The 18,505-nt window shown below is 43.0% G+C and overlaps 1 protein-coding gene across 1 annotated transcript in view; it reads right to left on the reverse strand.

The window, feature by feature from the left end:
- Window positions 1-4,050: 4,050 nt before the first annotated feature.
- HTRA3 (HtrA serine peptidase 3) overlaps window positions 4,051-18,505 on the reverse strand; it is a 46,349-nt gene continuing 31,894 nt past the window's right edge. Inside the window, exons 6-9 of the mRNA XM_077280075.1 lie at window positions 16,206-16,320; window positions 10,382-10,430; window positions 6,141-6,236; window positions 4,051-5,823 (exon numbers count right to left, since the gene is read on the reverse strand). Coding sequence (XP_077136190.1) covers window positions 5,658-5,823; window positions 6,141-6,236; window positions 10,382-10,430; window positions 16,206-16,320 — 426 coding nt within the window. The 3' untranslated portion in view covers window positions 4,051-5,657. The remainder of the gene's footprint in view (window positions 5,824-6,140; window positions 6,237-10,381; window positions 10,431-16,205; window positions 16,321-18,505) is intronic.

Consider the following 18,505-nt stretch of genomic DNA (forward strand, 5'->3'; position numbering starts at 1 on the left):
CATAATCAACCTATATCCCCAGACGAGGTAGACATACCAGGAGTGCAAAGCCGAAAGCACTTCAATCCCATAAGACAGGGTTACACTCGTTCCCATCCATTTCTTGCCCTTACTGGTGGATCATACACGTCTTACCCTTACTGGTGGATCATCCACGTCTTACCCTTACTGGTGGATCATCCACGTCTTACCCTTACTGGTGGATCATCCACATCTTACCCTTACTGGTGGATCATCCACGTCTTACCCTTACTGGTGGATCATCCACGTCTTGCCCTTACTGGTGGATCATCCACGTCTTGCCCTTACTGGTGGATCATCCACGTCTTGCCCTAACTGGTGGATCATCCACTTCTTACCCTTACTGGTGGATCATCCACATCTTAGGTGGATCATCCACGTCTTACCCTTACTGGTGGATCATCCACGTCTTACCCTTACTGGTGGATCATCCACATCTTACCTTTACTGGTGGATCATCCACGTCTTACCCTTACTGGTGGATGATCCACGTCTTACCCTTACTGGTGGATCATCCACGTCTTACCCTTACTGATGGATCATCCACATCTTACCCTTACTGGTGGATCATTCACGTCTTACCCTTACTGGTGGATTATCCACATCTTACCCTTACTGGTGGATCATCCACGTCATACCCTTACTGGTGGATCATCCACATCTTACCCTTACTGTTGGATCATCCACGTCTTACCCTAACTGGTGGATCATCCACGTCTTACCCTTACTGGTGGATCATCCACGTCTTGCCCTTACTGGTGGATCATCCACGTCTTGCCCTTACTGGTGGATCATCCACGTCTTGCCCTTACTGGTGGATCATCCACGTCTTGCCCTTACTGGTGGATCATCCACGTCTTACCCTTACTGGTGGATCATACACGTCTTACCCTTACTGGTGGATCATCCACGTCTTACCTTTACTGGTGGATGATCCACGTCTTACCCTTACTGGTGGATGATCCACGTCTTACCCTTACTGGTGGATCATCCACGTCTTACCCTTACTGATGGATCATTCACGTCTTACCCTTACTGGTGGATCATTCACGTCTTACCCTTACTGGTGGATTATCCACATCTTACCCTTACTGGTGGATCATCCACGTCTTACCCTTACTGGTGGATCATCCACATCTTACCCTTACTGTTGGATCATCCACGTTTTACCCTTACTGTTGGATCATCCACATCTTACCCTAACTGGTGGATCATTCACTTCTTACCCTTACTGGTGGATCGGCAAATTTTTTGATTTTGCTTCATGCTAAAGAGTCGGAAAAGGGGATAAAAAATGCTAAATACTTATATTCCGCTAACCCCAGCCCACAACTGTTCAGCCGCTCAACCCCTCCACTCTCCGGTCTGACATGTCCCTATGTGCTCAACCAGGCCTCATAACCTCATGACGTTGCCCCACCTCATCATGACGTGTTTGTATCACTGACAAAGGCCTCTTGTGGCACAAACAAATGGTCACAGTCTGCACAGCGGTTTCCACTCACCACCTTTGCATACACGTAAGGATAAAAATGTCTTTAAAGCGTGACAGCTCTGTGGCAATGGTTGTCCACTGACACTTCTAGCCCTCCGGTGTATTGCTCTCAATAATTCTAGTGAAATATTAAATGTAATACCATAGTGCAGTAGGCTTCCCTCTTGGGCAGATCTGGGCAATCGCAGATCGAGAATGCTGAAGGGCTGAAAACAGTGGCCCACAGGCTGCACCAGATATCATGGCTATAGACAGCGGTGAATACATAGGTGGAGGACAGAGCTGCCGACCCCTTCTTCCACCAATAAGCATGTGAAGCTGAGATAATAGATGCAATTATGTTACTACATCGCATCTGCTGTGCAAAGAGTCAGTGCGCAGGGGGAACAGGAGCGAGGTAAGTATGTGTTTTATTTTTTTCTAAGTGTATGGAATGTATTTGGCATGTGTCTCTGTATATAGGGGTTATGTGAGGGCTAATACTGTATTTAGGGGACTATGTGGGGGCTCATACTGTATATAGGGGTTATATGGGGGCTCATGCTGTACGTAGGTGGCACATGCTGTATATAGGGGATTATGTAAGGGCTAATACTGTATTTAGGGGACTATGTGGGGGCTCAAGCTGTACATAGAGGGCTATGTGGGGGCACATACTTTATATAGGGGGCATACAATGTATATACAGGGCTATGTGGGGGCTCCTACTCTATGTAAGAGCTATGTGAGGCTCACGCTGTATATGAAGGGCTATGTGGAGGTTCATGCTCTATGTAGAGGATATGTGGGTGCTCATACTGTACATAGGGGCTATGTGGGTGCTCATACTGTATATAGGTGGGTTATGTGGGAGCTCATGGTATATAGGGGGCTATGTGGGGGATCAAACTGTATAGGGAGACTATGTACAGGCCTACACTGTGTATTGTGGGACTGTGTGGGACTCATCCTTTACACAGGGGGACTGTCAGGGGGCTCATAATGTATATAAGGGGGCTGTGTATGGTTTTATACAGTATATAGGGGAAATTCAGCATACTTAATTCTGCTCAGTATTAAGTGATACAATTAATATTAATATAAAATGATTATAGTTAATATGTTAATTGAGGAGACTTAATTTCAGCTTATTGGTTCGGCCTCGACAACAGTCACGGTCTCTCATGTGCCCCTCCACCCCCCTGGAAAATGAATTGCCCACCCCTGCTCTTGGATAATCAACGGGTTATTTATTCTTATGTATTTATAAACAATGATAAAAGGTGTCGTTATATTAAAGTATAGAGTCCTAGTGGCACGTCATTCTCCTGCCCAACCCTAGACTTCATGGCTTCTTCTGGGGCATGTCCTCAGAAAAACTTTGAAAGCGAAACTGAGGGTCCAGCAGGAGTCTGGCATACCACTAGGACTCTATAATTTTATATAATTTTTTGTTTGTTTTTTATAATTGTGAGTATATAAGAATAAATAACCCGTCAATTAATCCAAGTGTGATATCTGCTCCACTATGGTAATACACTTAATATTTCCTTAGGATTATCAAGACTGTATTTTTCTTAAGATTCACTGGATAACTACAAGCTCCAGTGGACACCTAGTGCAAAAGAGCTGCCCAACTTTGGAGACCTTTTTATTCTTACGAAAGTGGTGAGGGGAAACGACTGTTCAGACTGACCATTTGTTGGTGCAATGTGAGCCATGGAAGTATGAACTTGATCGTTCAGTGAAGACAGAAATGTATACAGATTTGAGCAGTTTTTCAAAGGAAAGGAAAAGAATAAGACTGTAGTAAGAGTTATTACAAAGTTTCTGATCTTTGCTTGCACTGTTGATTTATGAAAAAAAAATATAATGCTGAAAAAATGTTATTTAAATGCTTTTTTGGCTAAATATTATTTTTTTTTGTTTTAAAAAACATTTTTGACCATACAGTTTCTACAGCCTCTATGTTTCACTGTACATAACAGAATGTGTTAAAAGTGCTTTGATAACTAAGTTGGTTCGGACAGCAGGGAATGATATCCTTATTTTCACTTTCCTTGAAGATTTTCTAAGCTGATTTATAACCAGTGGAAAGTTTAGACTTTATATTAGTCATAATGCAGGGAGAACAGTTACAGAACTTGCCCTCAGAACAAGTTCATTTGTTGGATTCACTGGTTGGTTACTCATTCAGCAGTCTACTATGTACATAGATACATAGAGGCTGTAGAAGCCAAACAATCAAAGATATTTAATGAAACCCTAATATAAAATATAATATTTTTAACCCAAAATACTTTCACTTGAGTAAAAAAAAAAAAAAAAAGATCCCTAAAGGGGTTTTTATATTCTTTGGGAAAACAATGGGTCCCATGGTGCAGTTGCTCACATTGCACATATGGTATGTCTGCTTCTGGGCTGGATAGTGAGTCCCTAGGGGATTGTCTGTCTCATATGACCCATGGAACTAGTTAACAATTGCTGAAGGCAGAAAATGCACAGAAGTCCTTTGGTGCCATAAATTGTAAAGAAACTCAGTAACCAGTGGGGTGCATGCCCCATATACTGTATTTATTTCCTGCACATTTCAGAATAAATAATCTCACAATGCCCATTTACTGGGAAATTTGTCACCAGGTTTTGGCCACTTTATCTGAAAGCAGAATAGTATAGGGACAGAGACCCTGAATCCAGCGATGTGTCGTTTACTGGGCTGCTTGCTGTAGCTTTCAGAAAATCAATGTTTTATCACTAGAGGACTAATACACTTGCTACCAGGTAGTCTAACCCCGCCCTCACCACTGATTGGCAGATTTCTGCCTATGTACTTTGTACACTGCCAATCAGTGGTGGGGTTGGGCTTATACAGAATTCTGCAGAACACTGGTAGATCTCCAGCAGAAAAGCAATTTTATCAAAACTATGGCAAGTAGCCCAGTAACTGATATATCAATGGAATCAGGGTCTCTGCCCCTACATTATCCTGCTCTTAGATGGGTTAACAAAACCTGATGATAATATTCCCTTTAAAAAGTGTGTACTCACCTTTAAACATTATTTCGTACATACCTTGTACTAATCCTGGATTATACTCCAGAGCTGCATTCACAATTCTGCAGCCTACAGTGCTAAAGTCTCTCAGCATTCTCTGCCACCATTATGCCTACACAGGTCTTTCTGTCCCGCTGTATTATAGGACCTGAGCTAAGCCACTAGGGGATATCTGACATCAAGATTACCAATAACAGCCAACAAAATTGTGAGTGCAGCTCTGAAGCATAAAATAGACTGTAATTCACTAGATGAGTAATTCAATGTATTTCCACAGTTATTCCATGTGTTATGAATATCATCTCTATATAGGAAGGCATACATTGCATGTGGTTACGTTACCATGTTGGCCAATTATTTTGTACTACGGCATTTATATGACAATACTACTCTATTTGCCTAAGGAAAGTCACGTGCAGCAGAAAAGTTGTGAAGCTCCTCAGTTGTCTCGGTACCTTATATTTTACCAATGCTCAGCATTTTTGGTGCTGACCTGCAAGTTCTTTGTTCTTTAGTACAGTACAAACATGGATCATATAAGCATTGTTGTCCTCCAGAATGCAAGTCCTCATTAACTCACTGAAGCGACCACGTAAAATTGCCTAGAAAATGGTCTTTTAATGGGTGGTCTTCTAAAAAAAAAAAAGATGAATAGTCTATGATGGGTAATGAGGTGGTCTTCTCAAAAAGGTAATCGCTTTCCTTGATTACCTTGTTCAAGCTTTATTTTGTGAGAAATATCCTGGTAGGACTCTGGTGGCCACCTCGTTTTAGAAGTCTTCTTTGGCTGAAACCTGAGATCTTTCGAAGGATGTTTCTGAATAGTCTATGGATCTGGAGTCGTCTGGAAAAAAGGACGGTCTTCTGAAAGAGAATCTTTTGGAGACAAATCTCTGTGTATCGCTTTCCTTGCATACCTTATACAAGCCGTATTTTGCAAGAAACCTCATGACAAGTCTTTGGTGGCAGTCTCAATTATGAAGTCTTATGTGAAAGTCTGAGATCTTTCTGAAGGTGTTAATGAAGATTCTGTGGACTTGGACTTTGCAGAGCTCCATGTCTTTGGTTGTACCTAGTTTTGTAGATGAGTCTTTTTTATGGTTTTTAATTACTTTGAGATGTCAGGTTCTAAGTTAAATAGTAGGTCATCGTTCCCTCTTCGAACTTCGAGTAGTAAAGGCGATTCATTCATTACGGCCTCGTGCAAGTCACCAGATGTCAGCAGTGGTCGTCCGTTGACCTTCACAATGATGTCTCCATCTTTAATTCCACCTCTGTGGATTTACAATAAAACAATAAGACCAGAATCTTTGGAGTTTAAAACTGATTTCTACCCAAAACTGAAAAATTCTTGGGTCTAATACTATATGTTTGACCAGTAAGATGACTTTTGGGAAAAGTCTTAGGCAGGTTCTACACATTAGTCTTCTACAAGACCTATACTCCCCAGTGGTCTTACCTATTACATCTTAGGCCATGTTTGGAGGTGTAATGTCACCTATGTAAATATTGAGGTGGTGGTGGTGCAATAAAAAGGTAATGGTTCATCGGTGGATGTTTTGCGGAACCTTTAGCTTAATTTAGCACTTACCTCTGAGACGGTGAATTGGGCAAAACTTCATGAACATATATGCCGCTGCTCACATCTGGAAAATCTGGATTATTCAACTTCAGTTCCTCCACAAGTCTAGAACCAAATGAAATAATGCACCTCTATCAATCAAGAAAAAAAAATAATCAAGTACAAATAATTTGTACTTACTATTTATTGGGTATAAGGCAAGGGGGTGATTTAATTGTCCCAGAAACAAGGCAAATAAACCAGATTTCGTAACGCAAACTGAATACATTATTGATTAGATTTCTTACCCTTAATGAGGCTGGTGTACTTACTTTGAAAATTCAGGTCACAGTGGCTGTTCAATCCTTATGTTAGAGTGAGAGACCTTCATGAGTTCATGTATATTTACTCAACCTTACCAACAGCTGCAGCTTGTACTGACCTAGGTCATATTTCTGCAGCAGCAAAGAGGAGGGTCAATGAGGAGCTGTCAATCAGGCAAGGTGGCAGGAGATTAAGTTTAATACTTATACAGTCATTCTGACATGGCTGATCAAAGTAAGTACACCCGCATCATCAGGTCTTAGAGCTTGAATTAATGTTTGCAGTCTGTACTATAAAATCTGATGATGACGGATCTTCTTTAATAGTGTTTCATATGGTGACACAAGAAATAATATGGTTTCCAATGCATTGATGGTGTAGTAGAGGTGAACATTGGGATTACTAAAAATGTTAGGTGGACATAGAGACTAATAGTGGTTAATAAGAGGAGACCAGAAGAGATTCATTGGAGGACATAGGGATCAATGGAATTGAATGAAATAAGTCAACAAAGTCATAATAATGGTTCATGGGGGAATAAAGAGAAACTCATAGAGTTTCATAAGAACTAATAAAGATTCATAATGGGGACAGAGTAATCCTGTTTCATATAGGACACGAGTAATTAAAGTTTTACATACTTTAATAATAGAAATAGATATGAGTACACAAAGTGGTGCTTGAAAGTGTGTGAACCTTTCAGAATGTTGACCTAAATCTACGTTAGATTTTCACAAAAGTCCAAAAAGTAGAGAAACAGAATCAAATCCAAAATATTACGCTGTCATTTTTTTATTGAGGAAAAAAATCCAATATCATATGTCTGCGAGAGGCAAAAGAATGTGAACCTTTAGGATTATCAGATAATTTGAAGGTGATATTATAGTCTGGTGTTTTCAGTCAATGGGATGACAATCAAGTGTGAGAGGACGACCTGTTTTATCTAAAGAACAGAGATCTATCATGGTTTGATCTTCAAAACATGTTTGTGAAAGTGTATCATGGCACAAACAAAGGAGATTTCTGATGGTCCCAGAAAGAGTTGTTTATGCTTCATCGGGCTTGAATCTCTAAAGAGTTTAGACTCCAACCAATCCAGAGACAGATTGTGTATAAATAGAGGAAATTTAAGACAATTATCACCTTCTCCAGGAGCGGTCGACCAACAAAGATCACTGCAAGATCAAGCTGTATAAATATCCATGAGGTCACAAAGGAACCCAAGGTAACATCTAAGCAACTAAAGGCCTCTCACATTAGCTTTAATATTCTTGATTCCAACATAAGGACTCTAAGCAGCAAAAGTATGCATGGCAGGCCTGTGAGGAGAAAGTAACTGCTCTCCAAAAAGAATATTGCTGCTAGTCTACAGTTTTTTATTATATTATTATTATAATTATTATACATTTTTATAGCGCCATTTATTCCATGGCGCTTTACATGTGAGCAGGGCAAATATAGACAAGTAAAATAAACATGAGTAAAACAAGGCACACACAAGTACAGGAGGAGAGAGGACCCTGCCCGCGAGGGCTCACAGTCTACAGGGGATAGGTGAGGATACACTAGGAGAGGGTAGAGCTGGTCATGCGGCGGTTCAGTAGACTGAGGATCACTGCAGCTTGTAGGCTTGTCGGAAGAGGTGGGTCTTCAGGTTCCTTTTGAAGGTTTCCATGGTAGGCGAGAGCCTGATGTGTTGGGGTAGAGAGTTCCAGAGTATAGGAGAAGCACGGAAGAAGTCTTGGATGCAGTTGTGGGAGGAAGAGATGAGAGAGGAGTAGAGAAGATCATGAGACAATCGAAGATTGCGTGTAGGTAAGTACCGGGAGACCATGTCACAGATGTGTGGAGGAGACAGGTTGTGAATGGCTTTGTATGTCATTGTTAGTGTTTTGAACTGTAGCCTCTGGGCAATAGGAAGCCAATAAAGGGCCTGGCAGAGAGGAGAGGCTGGGGAATAACGGGGAGACAGGTGGATTAGTTGGGCAGCAGAGTTTAGGATGGATTGGAGTGGTGCCAGAGTGCTAGAGGAGAGGCCAGAGAGTAGGAGGTTGCAGTAGTCGAGGCGGGATATGATAAGAACATGTACTAGTGTTTTTGTGGTTTCATAGTCAAGGAATGCACAGATCTGGGAAATGTTTTTGAGTTGGAATCGGCAGGAGGAGGCAAGGGCTTGGATATGTGGCTTGAAAGAGAGAGTAGAGTCAAGGATCACCCCGAGGCACCGAGCGTGCGGGACCGGGGAGAGTGAGCAGCAATGGATATTGATGGATAGGTCGGGTGGAGGGGTAGAGTGAGGTGGGGGAAAGATGATGAATTCTGTTTTGTCCGTGTTCAGTTTTAGAAAGCGAGCAGAAAAGAAAGATGAAATAGCAGACAGACAGTGTGGGATTTTGGTGAGTAAGAGGTCAGGTCCAGATAGGTAGATCTGTGTGTCATCAGTGTAGAGATGATATTGTAAACCGTGGGATACTATGATCTGTCCCAGGCCGAAGGTGTAGATGGAGAAGAGTAGGGGTCGTAGAACTGAGCCTTGGGGAACACCAACAGACAGGGGGCGAGATGAGGAGGTGGTGTGGGAGAGGGAGACACTGAATGTCCAGTCTGTTAGATATGATGAGATCCAGGATAGGGCCAAGTCTGTGATGCCAAGAGATGAGAGAATCTGTAACAGGAGGGCGTGGTCCACAGTGTCGAAGGCAGAAGACAGGTCCAGGAGGAGGAAGACATAGTAGTGTCGCTTGCTCTTGGCGGTTAGTAGGCCGTTGGTATAGTTTGCTATATATCACCTGGACAAGCTGGTAGGTTATTGGAACAATGTTTTGTGAATGTATGAGCTTTTTGGTTTGAATGAGAAGAGTTATGTTTGGAGAAAGAAAACCACTCAATTACAACATAAAAACCTCATAAAATCTGTTAAACACAGTGATGGTGGTATCATAGTTTGGGCTTGTTCTGTGGTATCTGGGCTAGGATGGCTGCCATTTATTGATGGAACAATGAATTCTGAATTTTATTGGCAAATTCTAAAGTAAAATGTTAGGACAGCTGGCTATAAGCTGCATCTCAAGAGAATGTGGGTCATGCAGGTAAACAACAATTCAAAGCACTCAAGTCGTTCTACAAAAGAATGGTTATAGAAGAATGAAGGTGAAGTTTTGGAATGCCCAAGTCAAAGACTTGCCCTTAATCCTATCGAAATGTTGTGGAAGGAGCTGAATGGAGAGTTCATGGGAGAAAACCAACCAACATAACAGAGTTGAAGCTGTTTTGTAGGGAGGAATAAGCTACAATTTCTCCAAGCCGATGTGCAGGACTAAACCACAATTACCCGAAATGTTTAGAAGAAGAGATCATACCAGATACTGCAAGCAAAGGTTCACAGGTACTTTTGCCCTTCATAGACATGTGATACTGCATCATTTTCCGCATTAAAAAAAAAGTCTTAATACTTTTGACTTTTTTTTTATTTGGTTCTGTTTATTTACTTTTAGGACTTGTGTGAAAATCTAATTTAGTTTTAGCTCATGTTTATACAGAAATGGAGAATTCTGAAGGGTTCACAAACATTTAAGCACCAATGTAGGAAAACTCGTCATTTTGGACATGCCTGTGCCCTCCTTAAAGGGGTTGTTCGGTCTAAAATGAAAAGTCTGCAGTCGCTCTGCAGTCACTCCTTTAAATCTTTTATTCATTTCTGTGGTGATAAAATAAGTTGCTTTTACTTCTATCTAAATATTTTCAGATTCTAAGTCCACAGTTTATACGCAACAAGTCAAACTCGGTTCATGTTCGCTGCCAAAAGCTTTCAGTCCTCGGAGTTTGCACACGCAGGCTCGGGCCAGAAATGAGTTTTTGTAATAATTTCAGGCTCCACAGCTACAACTCTTCCTTAGCAGATAATAAAAAAAATGTTTTTGGCAAGAATACAAGTCTGTGTTACTTACGCAGGAGTTATAGTCAGCATCTTTATCCCGATGAAACGCTTCTTTCCGTCTGAAGAAACAAACATTGTCAAGACAGTCACAGACGGATCAGTTTGGAATGTAGTAAAAAAAAAATTAAAAAAAAATCTTTCTTTCACCCTTCCTAAAGGTCAGACTTCTCGCCTCAGAGATTATACAGATAGAGATAGGAAAGTGAGGGAAAGCTACAAGACTGTACAGAATATCAAGTGACGGATTTACAATGCAGACCCTGACTGGTACTATGTCGCAGAAGAGCTTTATAAACATCGCATGTCTGCGCAATACTTTTATTTTTATAGAATCGGCAGTGCATTTTTACAACCAAAACCAAAATTAAAACTTATTTTTGATATATAGATTAAATGAACCACTCTGTTTACGTCTCCTGTAAACTTAAAGGGGTTGTCCACTACTCAGACAACTCCGTCTCAATCCCTATGTTTACCCCCCAGTGAAATAATAACACTTATACTCTTCTCTGGTGCCGGCGCCGTTCCGAGTAGTGGACAACCCCTTTAATATAAGTGTCCATTCTAGATACCATTTATTTATTTTTTTAATCTATGTAAGCCATAATCATGTATTAGTTCATTTTTCTTTTTTAGATTTTCTATAGCGATTAAAACCCACGTAAAAACCAGAGCTCCCTATCCCCTCCACAGATGTGAAATTAACCCCTTATTGACATGCATGTCACATGTTGGGTACCAATGTCTTATAGGGATGGTCCCATTTCAACAAACTTCATCCCACTAGGGGAGGAAACAGACAAGTATAATTTTGGCAACAACATTTTTTATTTCACCACTGGTATATACAGTTGTGCTCAAAAGTTTACATACCCAGGTAGAATTTTTGCTTTGTTGGCATTTTTTCAGAGAATATGAATGATAATACCAAAACTTTTTCTCCACTCATGGTTAGTGGTTGGATGAAGCCATTTATTCTCAGTCTACTGTGTTTTCTCTTTTTAAATCATAATGACAACCCAAAACATCCAAATGACCCTGATCAAAAGTTCACATACCCTGGTGATTTTGGCCTGATAACCTGCACAGAAGTTGACACAAATGGGTTTGAATGGCTACTAAAGGTAACATCCTCACCTGTGACCTGTTTGCTTGTAATCAGTGTGTGTGCATAAAAGCTGAGTGAGTTTCTGGGATCCAGACAGACTCTTGCATCTTTCATCCAGCCACTGACGTTTCTGGATTGTGAGTCATGGGTAAAAGAATTGTCAACAGATCTATGGGAAAAGGTAGTTGAACTGTGTAAAACAGGAAAGGGATACAAAAAGATATCTGAAGAATTGATAATGCCAGTCAGCAGCGTTCAAACTGTGATTAACAAACGGAAAATCGGGCTCTGTAAAAACAAAACCACGGGGAGGTAGACCAACAAAAATGTCGTCCAGAGCTGCCAGGAAAATTGTTCGCGGTGCAAAGAAAAACCCACAAACAACATCATCTGAAATATTGGACTCTCTGAAAACTAGCGGTGTGGCTGTTTCAAGATGCACAATAACGAGGCACCTGAAGAAAAATGGGCTGCATGGACAAGTCACCAGAAGAAAGCCATTACTGCACAAATGCCACAAAGTATCTCACCTACAATACGCAAGACAGCACAGAGACAAGACTCAAAACTTCTGGAACAAGGTAATTTGGAGTGATGAGACCAAAATTTACCTTTTTGGTCAGAACCATAAATGTTACATTTGGAGAGAGGTCAGCAAGACCTATGATAAAAGAAATACCATTCCTACTGTAAAGCATGGAGGTGGATCACTGATGTTTTGGGGATGTGTGAGCTCAAAAGGCACAGGAAATTTGGTCAAAGTTGAAGGAAAGATGAATGTAGCACGTTATCAGCAAATACTGCTGCGCATAGGACGTACTTAGACGTTCCAACATGACAATTTAAAACACAAGGCCAAGTCGACCTGTCATTGGCTACAGCAGAACAAAGAGAAGGTTCTGGAGTGGCCATCTCAGTCTCCTGACCTCAATATCATTGAGCCACTCTGGGGAGAGCGCAGTTCATGCTAGACAGCCCAGGAATTTACAGGAACTGGAGTTCTTTTGCCAAGATGGGTGGGCAGCTTTACCATCTGAGAAAATAAAGAACCTCCTCCACAACTACCACAAAAGACTTCAAGCTGTTATTGATGTTAGAGGGGGCAATACACGGTATTAAGAAATGAGGTATGTGAACTTTTGATCAGGGTCATTTGGATGTTTTGAGTTGTCATTATGATTTCAAAAGAGAAAACACAGTAGTTTGACAATAAATGGCTTCACCCATCCACTAACCATGAGTGGAGAAAAAGTTTTGGTGTTATCATTCATATTCTCTGAAAAAAGGCCAACAAAGCAAAAATTCTGCCGGGGTATGTAAACTTTTGAGCACAACTGTACATACATTAGTGATCACCATTAGTGAAATGTTCACTTTAGGTACCTTACCATCACCAGGGCCAGCTGCTGAATCTCTGCCACTGCTCCGGTCTTTGATGCTTGTCTGCAGTGGTGATGTCGATTGGCTGCAGCCAATCACTGAGCTCAGCGACTAAGCTGATATAAACTATGGGATACGCTGAGCTTAGTGATTGGTTGCAGCAATGTCAGAGTGATGTAATTGCTGCATCCACAGACACTGCGGTAGTGGAGGTGACACTGCGTTGGACCAGGGGATGGTAAGCAATACTTTCTTTTTACATGTAACTTTGCCTGTGGGCAGTAATTTGTTGACGGGAGACAACCCCTTTAAGTGGGCACAGCACACAGTCCCTATGTTATACAGGTAGAACCTTCCTATGATTAGACCCCCAACAGTGGATTGGTCACGTGTGGATGAGTTCTCATGGAAGCCAAAGGACCCCTGTGTTTGCCATCATTGTACTCCTGCATACGAGTGTACTATGAATATCAAAAACACTGCCCAGCACCTCCTAACAGAACAAGGCAGTGTGAACAGGTGCGAGCTGAGACAACCAAGTCAAAAATGCTAAGAAATTGCTATAATATGTGAACATTGAATAAATCAAATTGAAACTGAATTACTGCTATAGAAAATACATTAAAATGAAGGTACTTAGTGCAAAAATTGGGCAATACGTAAGAGCCCACCAGCCACTCCTAACAGAACAAGAATTTATTAGAGCTGGACACTACCTGCTCTTAAAATTGTGGCTTTTAGCCTTGGACAGGCATCATATTAGGTTAGGGTCCCAACAAAGAGGTACACCTTGGCGTATGCTGTTGGGCTCTCTCGAATTGGCCAATTTGTGCGCTAAGTACCTTCATTTTTAACATATTTTCTATAGCAGTAATGCAGTATCAATCTCACATGTTCGATGTTCGCATATTATAGCAGTTCAGAGAACGGCTGCGCTGATAAGATATATTACAGACGTTTCTTATTTTCATACGATCCGTTGATTTATTGGGGAAAAATATTAAAAGAACAGTTACTGTTTAAAATTATAATGTGCAGAAATACAGATGTAGTGCAGTGAAGTGTCGCAGTGATCGAATAGTTCCAAGATCAGGGATTACAATTATTTTAAAATTATATTCAATAATCTATAAAAAGAAAATAATGAAAAAAATCAAATATACTTTTTCCAATCTGTTAAAAAATCTAATAAATTAATAAAATAAACATGGGTAAGCTATTTCTTAATATATCTTACTAGCTATTGAACCCGTTCTACGCCCGGGTGGCGAGCATTCCTGTCATGTGCTGCTCCATCCTGCATCCCCATCCTGTCATGTGCTCCCATCCTGCGTCCCCATCCTGTCATGTGCTGCTCCATCCTGCATCCCCATCCTGTCATGTGCTCCCATCCTGCGCCCCCATCCTGTCATATGCTGCTCCATTCTACACCCCCATCCTGTCATGTGTGTGCCCCCATCCTGTCATGTGCTGCTCCCATCCTGCACCCCCATCCTGTCATGTGCTGCTCCCATCGTGCGCAATCATTCTGTCATGTGCTGCTCGCATCCTGTGCCCCCATTCTGTCATGTGCTGCTCCCATCCTGTGCCCCCATTCTGTTGTAATGTGCTGCACCCATTCTGCCTGTTCCTGTTTCCATTCTGCCATATGTTGCTCCCATCTTTCTCTCTCCGGCTCTACTGCCCGAGTGCGGCTGTGCTGAGTTCGGGCGGCTGTGCTGAGTGCGGGCGGCTGTGCTGAGTGCGGGCGGCTGTGCGTGGCGGTGGTGAGTGCGGGCGGCTGTGCGTGGCGGTGGTGAGTGCGGGCGGCTGTGCGTGGCGGTGGTGAGTGCGGGCGGCTGTGCGTGGCGGTGGTGAGTGCGGGCGGCTGTGCGTGGCTGTGGTGACTGCGGGCGGCTGTGCGTGGCGGTGGTGACTGCGGGCAGCTGTGCGTGGCGGTGGTGAGTGCGGGCGGCTGTGCATGGCGGTGGTGACTGCGGGCGGCTGTGCGTGGCGGTGGTGACTGCGGGCGGCTGTGCGTGGCGGTGGTGAGTGCGGGCGGCTGTGCGTGGCTGTGGTGAGTGCGGGCGGCTGTGCGTGGCTGTGGTGAGTGCGGGCGGCTGTGCGTGGCTGTGGTGAGTGCGGGCGGCTGTGCGTGGCGGTGGTGACTGCAGGCGGCTGTGCGTGGCGGTGCTGAGTGCGGGCGGCTGTGCGTGGCGGTGGTGACGGCGGCTGTGCGTGGCGTGCTGAGTCCGGGCGGCTGTGCGTGGCGGTGGTGAGTGCGGGCGGCTGTGCGTGGTGGTGCTGAGAGTGCGGGCGGCTGTGCTGGGGGCCTGAGCAGGCGGGGACACCGGCGCGCTGTGGGGGTCAGGTGCCGGAGTCGCCGCTAGCTCAGGCCCCCGGCACTTGCTATATTTACCTGTCCCCCGTTCCACCGCTCCGTCTTCCGGGTCCTCTCAGCTGTGACTGTTCAGTCAGAGGGCGGCAGGCATTAACTGAACTGAACGTCACAGGCGTCCGCGCTTTCCGGCGCCATTTTCTTGAAGACACGCAGTGTGTCTTCAAGAAAATGGCGTCGGAAAGCGCGGACTGCGCAGGCGCCGATTCCGGGAGCAGGGGGACATTCATGGCCCGGAATCGCGTCGGTGGAACGGGACAGGAAAGTATTGCATACTCACCCTCCCGGCACGTCCCTGCTTCTCCATTGGAGATCGTGGTGTGCGTTCAGTGCTTACGCATACCGCGATCTCCTGGGAGTGTCACTCTGTGGGGTCCAGACTGCGCCTGCGCTTACGCAGTCTATAAAGGCTTCGGACAGAGTGACGCTCCCAGCGTTATATTATAGATCAGAGAAATGTGTTACTTTCTCCTCTTTCTCTCTCAATTCATATGAAAAATCTCTACAATGTGTATTCGGAAAGATTCCATTACTGAGATATACGACAGTTGGTGCTTTTAACATTCTATGGAGAGGGAGGAAGCTAGAGGAAGACACAGACATTCTGCTGCAAGTTCTCCTGAAACCACTGTTACATTTCTCCATAGAACTTTATGAGCACCAACTGTCATCTCCTATCTCAGTAACTAGAAAGTCTGTATTCACTGAAGACACATTTTACCAGTGAATTGAGACTGAAAGATCAGTCCTGGGGGAGAAAGAAGTGGATTTTTCTAATAAGATATATTACAAAGGTTTCTACATTCACGTGTACTTTTGATTCATGAAGAAAATGGATGGTTATTCTTTAAAGATATATTAAGAAATAATGAGGCAGTAGGGACCTAAAATGATATCATAAGAAAAGATGGAGATTCACTTAAAAATCATTTCCCATTTTTCTATTGCTCTTTTTTTTTTTTTCCTTACCTTTAATTTTCTTGTCGTGAAAGTCGGTCATGAACTTGGTGATGCGATCGGATGGGATCGCAAATGAGATTCCAGCGGCCACTTTCAGGGTATTGATTCCAATCACTTCTCCGTCCTTGATGAAGCAACATAATACAACTACAATTAGAAGATTTGCACTGATTTTATGTTGCTTTTTTATTTAATTCCTAGGAGTTTTATATCTAGATGAGCACCACATCGAATGTGGGGAAGATGTAGTTTATTTAGTCCAGGACTGTGTAACTGTATTTCTAGAAAAATAAAACTGAGGCCGCCGTCACACATGCGAGTTTTACGGACGTAAGAGAGCAGAAACTACGTGCGTAAAACTCGCATAACATACGGCACAATACTTCTCAATGGGTCTCGTCCTATCAGCCGTATATATTACGGATCCGTAATATACGGCGTTCTACGGCCGTACAAAATCGCAGCATGCTGCGTTTGTCAGCGTATTGCGCAAACAAATCGCCAATGAAAGTCTATGGGGGCGAGAAAAATACAGATTCCACACGGACCAGCAGTGTGACTTGCGAGAAATACGCAGCGGTGTTAGTGAAAAGTCGGTAATTCAATTGCCGGCTTTTCATTTCTCCTGCACAAACCCGACAGGATATGAGACATGATTACATACAGTAAACCATCTCATATCCCCTTTTTTTTGCATATTCCACACTACTAATGTTAGTAGTGTGTATGTGCAAAATTTCAGCGCTGTAGCTGCTAAAATAAAGGGTTAAATAGCGGAAAAAATTGGCGTGGGCTCCCGCGCAATTTTCTCCGCCAGAGTGGTAAAGCCAGGGACTGAGGGCAGATATTAATAGCCAGGAGAGGGTCCATGGTTATTGCCCCCCCCGTGGCTAAAAAACATCTGCCCCCAGCCACCCCAGAAAAGGCACATCTGGAAGATGCGCCTATTCTGGCACTTGACCACTCTCTTCCCACTCCCTGTAGCGGTGGGATATGGGGTAATGAAGGGTTAATGCCACCTTGCTATTGTAAGGTGACATTAAGCCAGATTAGTAAAGGAGAGGCGTCAATTATGACACCTATCTATTATTAATCCAATAGTACGAAATGGTTAATAAAACACACACACATTATTAAAAAGTATTTTAATGAAATAAACACACAGGTTGTTTTAATATTTTATTGCTCTCTCAATCCATTTGCAAACCCTCGCTTGGCAAAATAATAAACGCACAAGATACATACCCTCAGATGAACCGTCACGTCCCACGAGGTAATCCATCTGAAGGGGTTAATTATTTTACAGCCATGAGCTGTGCTAATGCACTCGCTCATGTCTGTAATCCCCGGGGAATGAAGGAAATCTGAGTGATCTGTACTTACATTGAGTTGCGGTGATGCGCCCTCTGGTGGATGAACTCATGAACTGCAGCCTAGGAAAAGTTCCCACGGTCGAGTTCATATGAGTTCATCCACCAGAGGGCGCCTCACCGCAACTCAATGTAAGTACAGATCACTCAGATTTCCTTCATTCCCCGGGGATTACAACCACAAGCGAGTGCATTAGCGCAGCTCATGGCTGTAAAATAATTAACCCCTTCAGATGGATTACCTCGTTGGACGTGACAGGTCATCGGAAGGTATGTATCTTGTGGGTTTATTATTTTGCCAAGCGAGGGTGTTATGATGGATTGAGAGAACAATAAAATACTAAAACAAGCTGTGAGTTTATTTCATTAAAATCATTTTTAATAATGTGTGTGTGTGTGTTTTTTAACCCTTTCAGACAATTGGATTAATAATGGATAGGTGTCATAATTGACGCCTCTCCATTATTAATCTGGCTTAATGTCACCTTACAATAGCAAGGTGGCATTAACCCTTCTTTACCCCATATCCCACCGCTACACGGGAGTGGGAAGAGAGTGGCCAAGTGCCAGAATAGGCGCATCTTCCAGATGTGCCTTTTCTGGGGTGGCTGGGGGCAGATGTTTTTAGCCACGGGGGGGCCAATAACCATGGACCCTCTCCTGGCTATTAATATCTGCCGTCAGTCACTGGCTTTACCATTCTGGTGGAGAAAATTGCGCGGGAGCCCACGCCAATTTTTTCCGCCATTTAACCCTTTATTATCGCAGCTACAGCACCCACATTTTGCACATACACACTACTAACATTAGTAGTGTGGAATATGCAAAAAAAAGGGGATATGAGATGGTTTACTGTATGAAAACCATGTCTCATATCCTGTCGGGTTTAGGCAGGAGAAATGAGAAGCCAGCAATTGAATTACCGGCTTTTCACATATA

The sequence above is a fragment of the Ranitomeya variabilis genome, chromosome 1, assembly GCF_051348905.1.
Source record: "Ranitomeya variabilis isolate aRanVar5 chromosome 1, aRanVar5.hap1, whole genome shotgun sequence".
NCBI lineage: Eukaryota > Metazoa > Chordata > Amphibia > Anura > Dendrobatidae > Ranitomeya > Ranitomeya variabilis.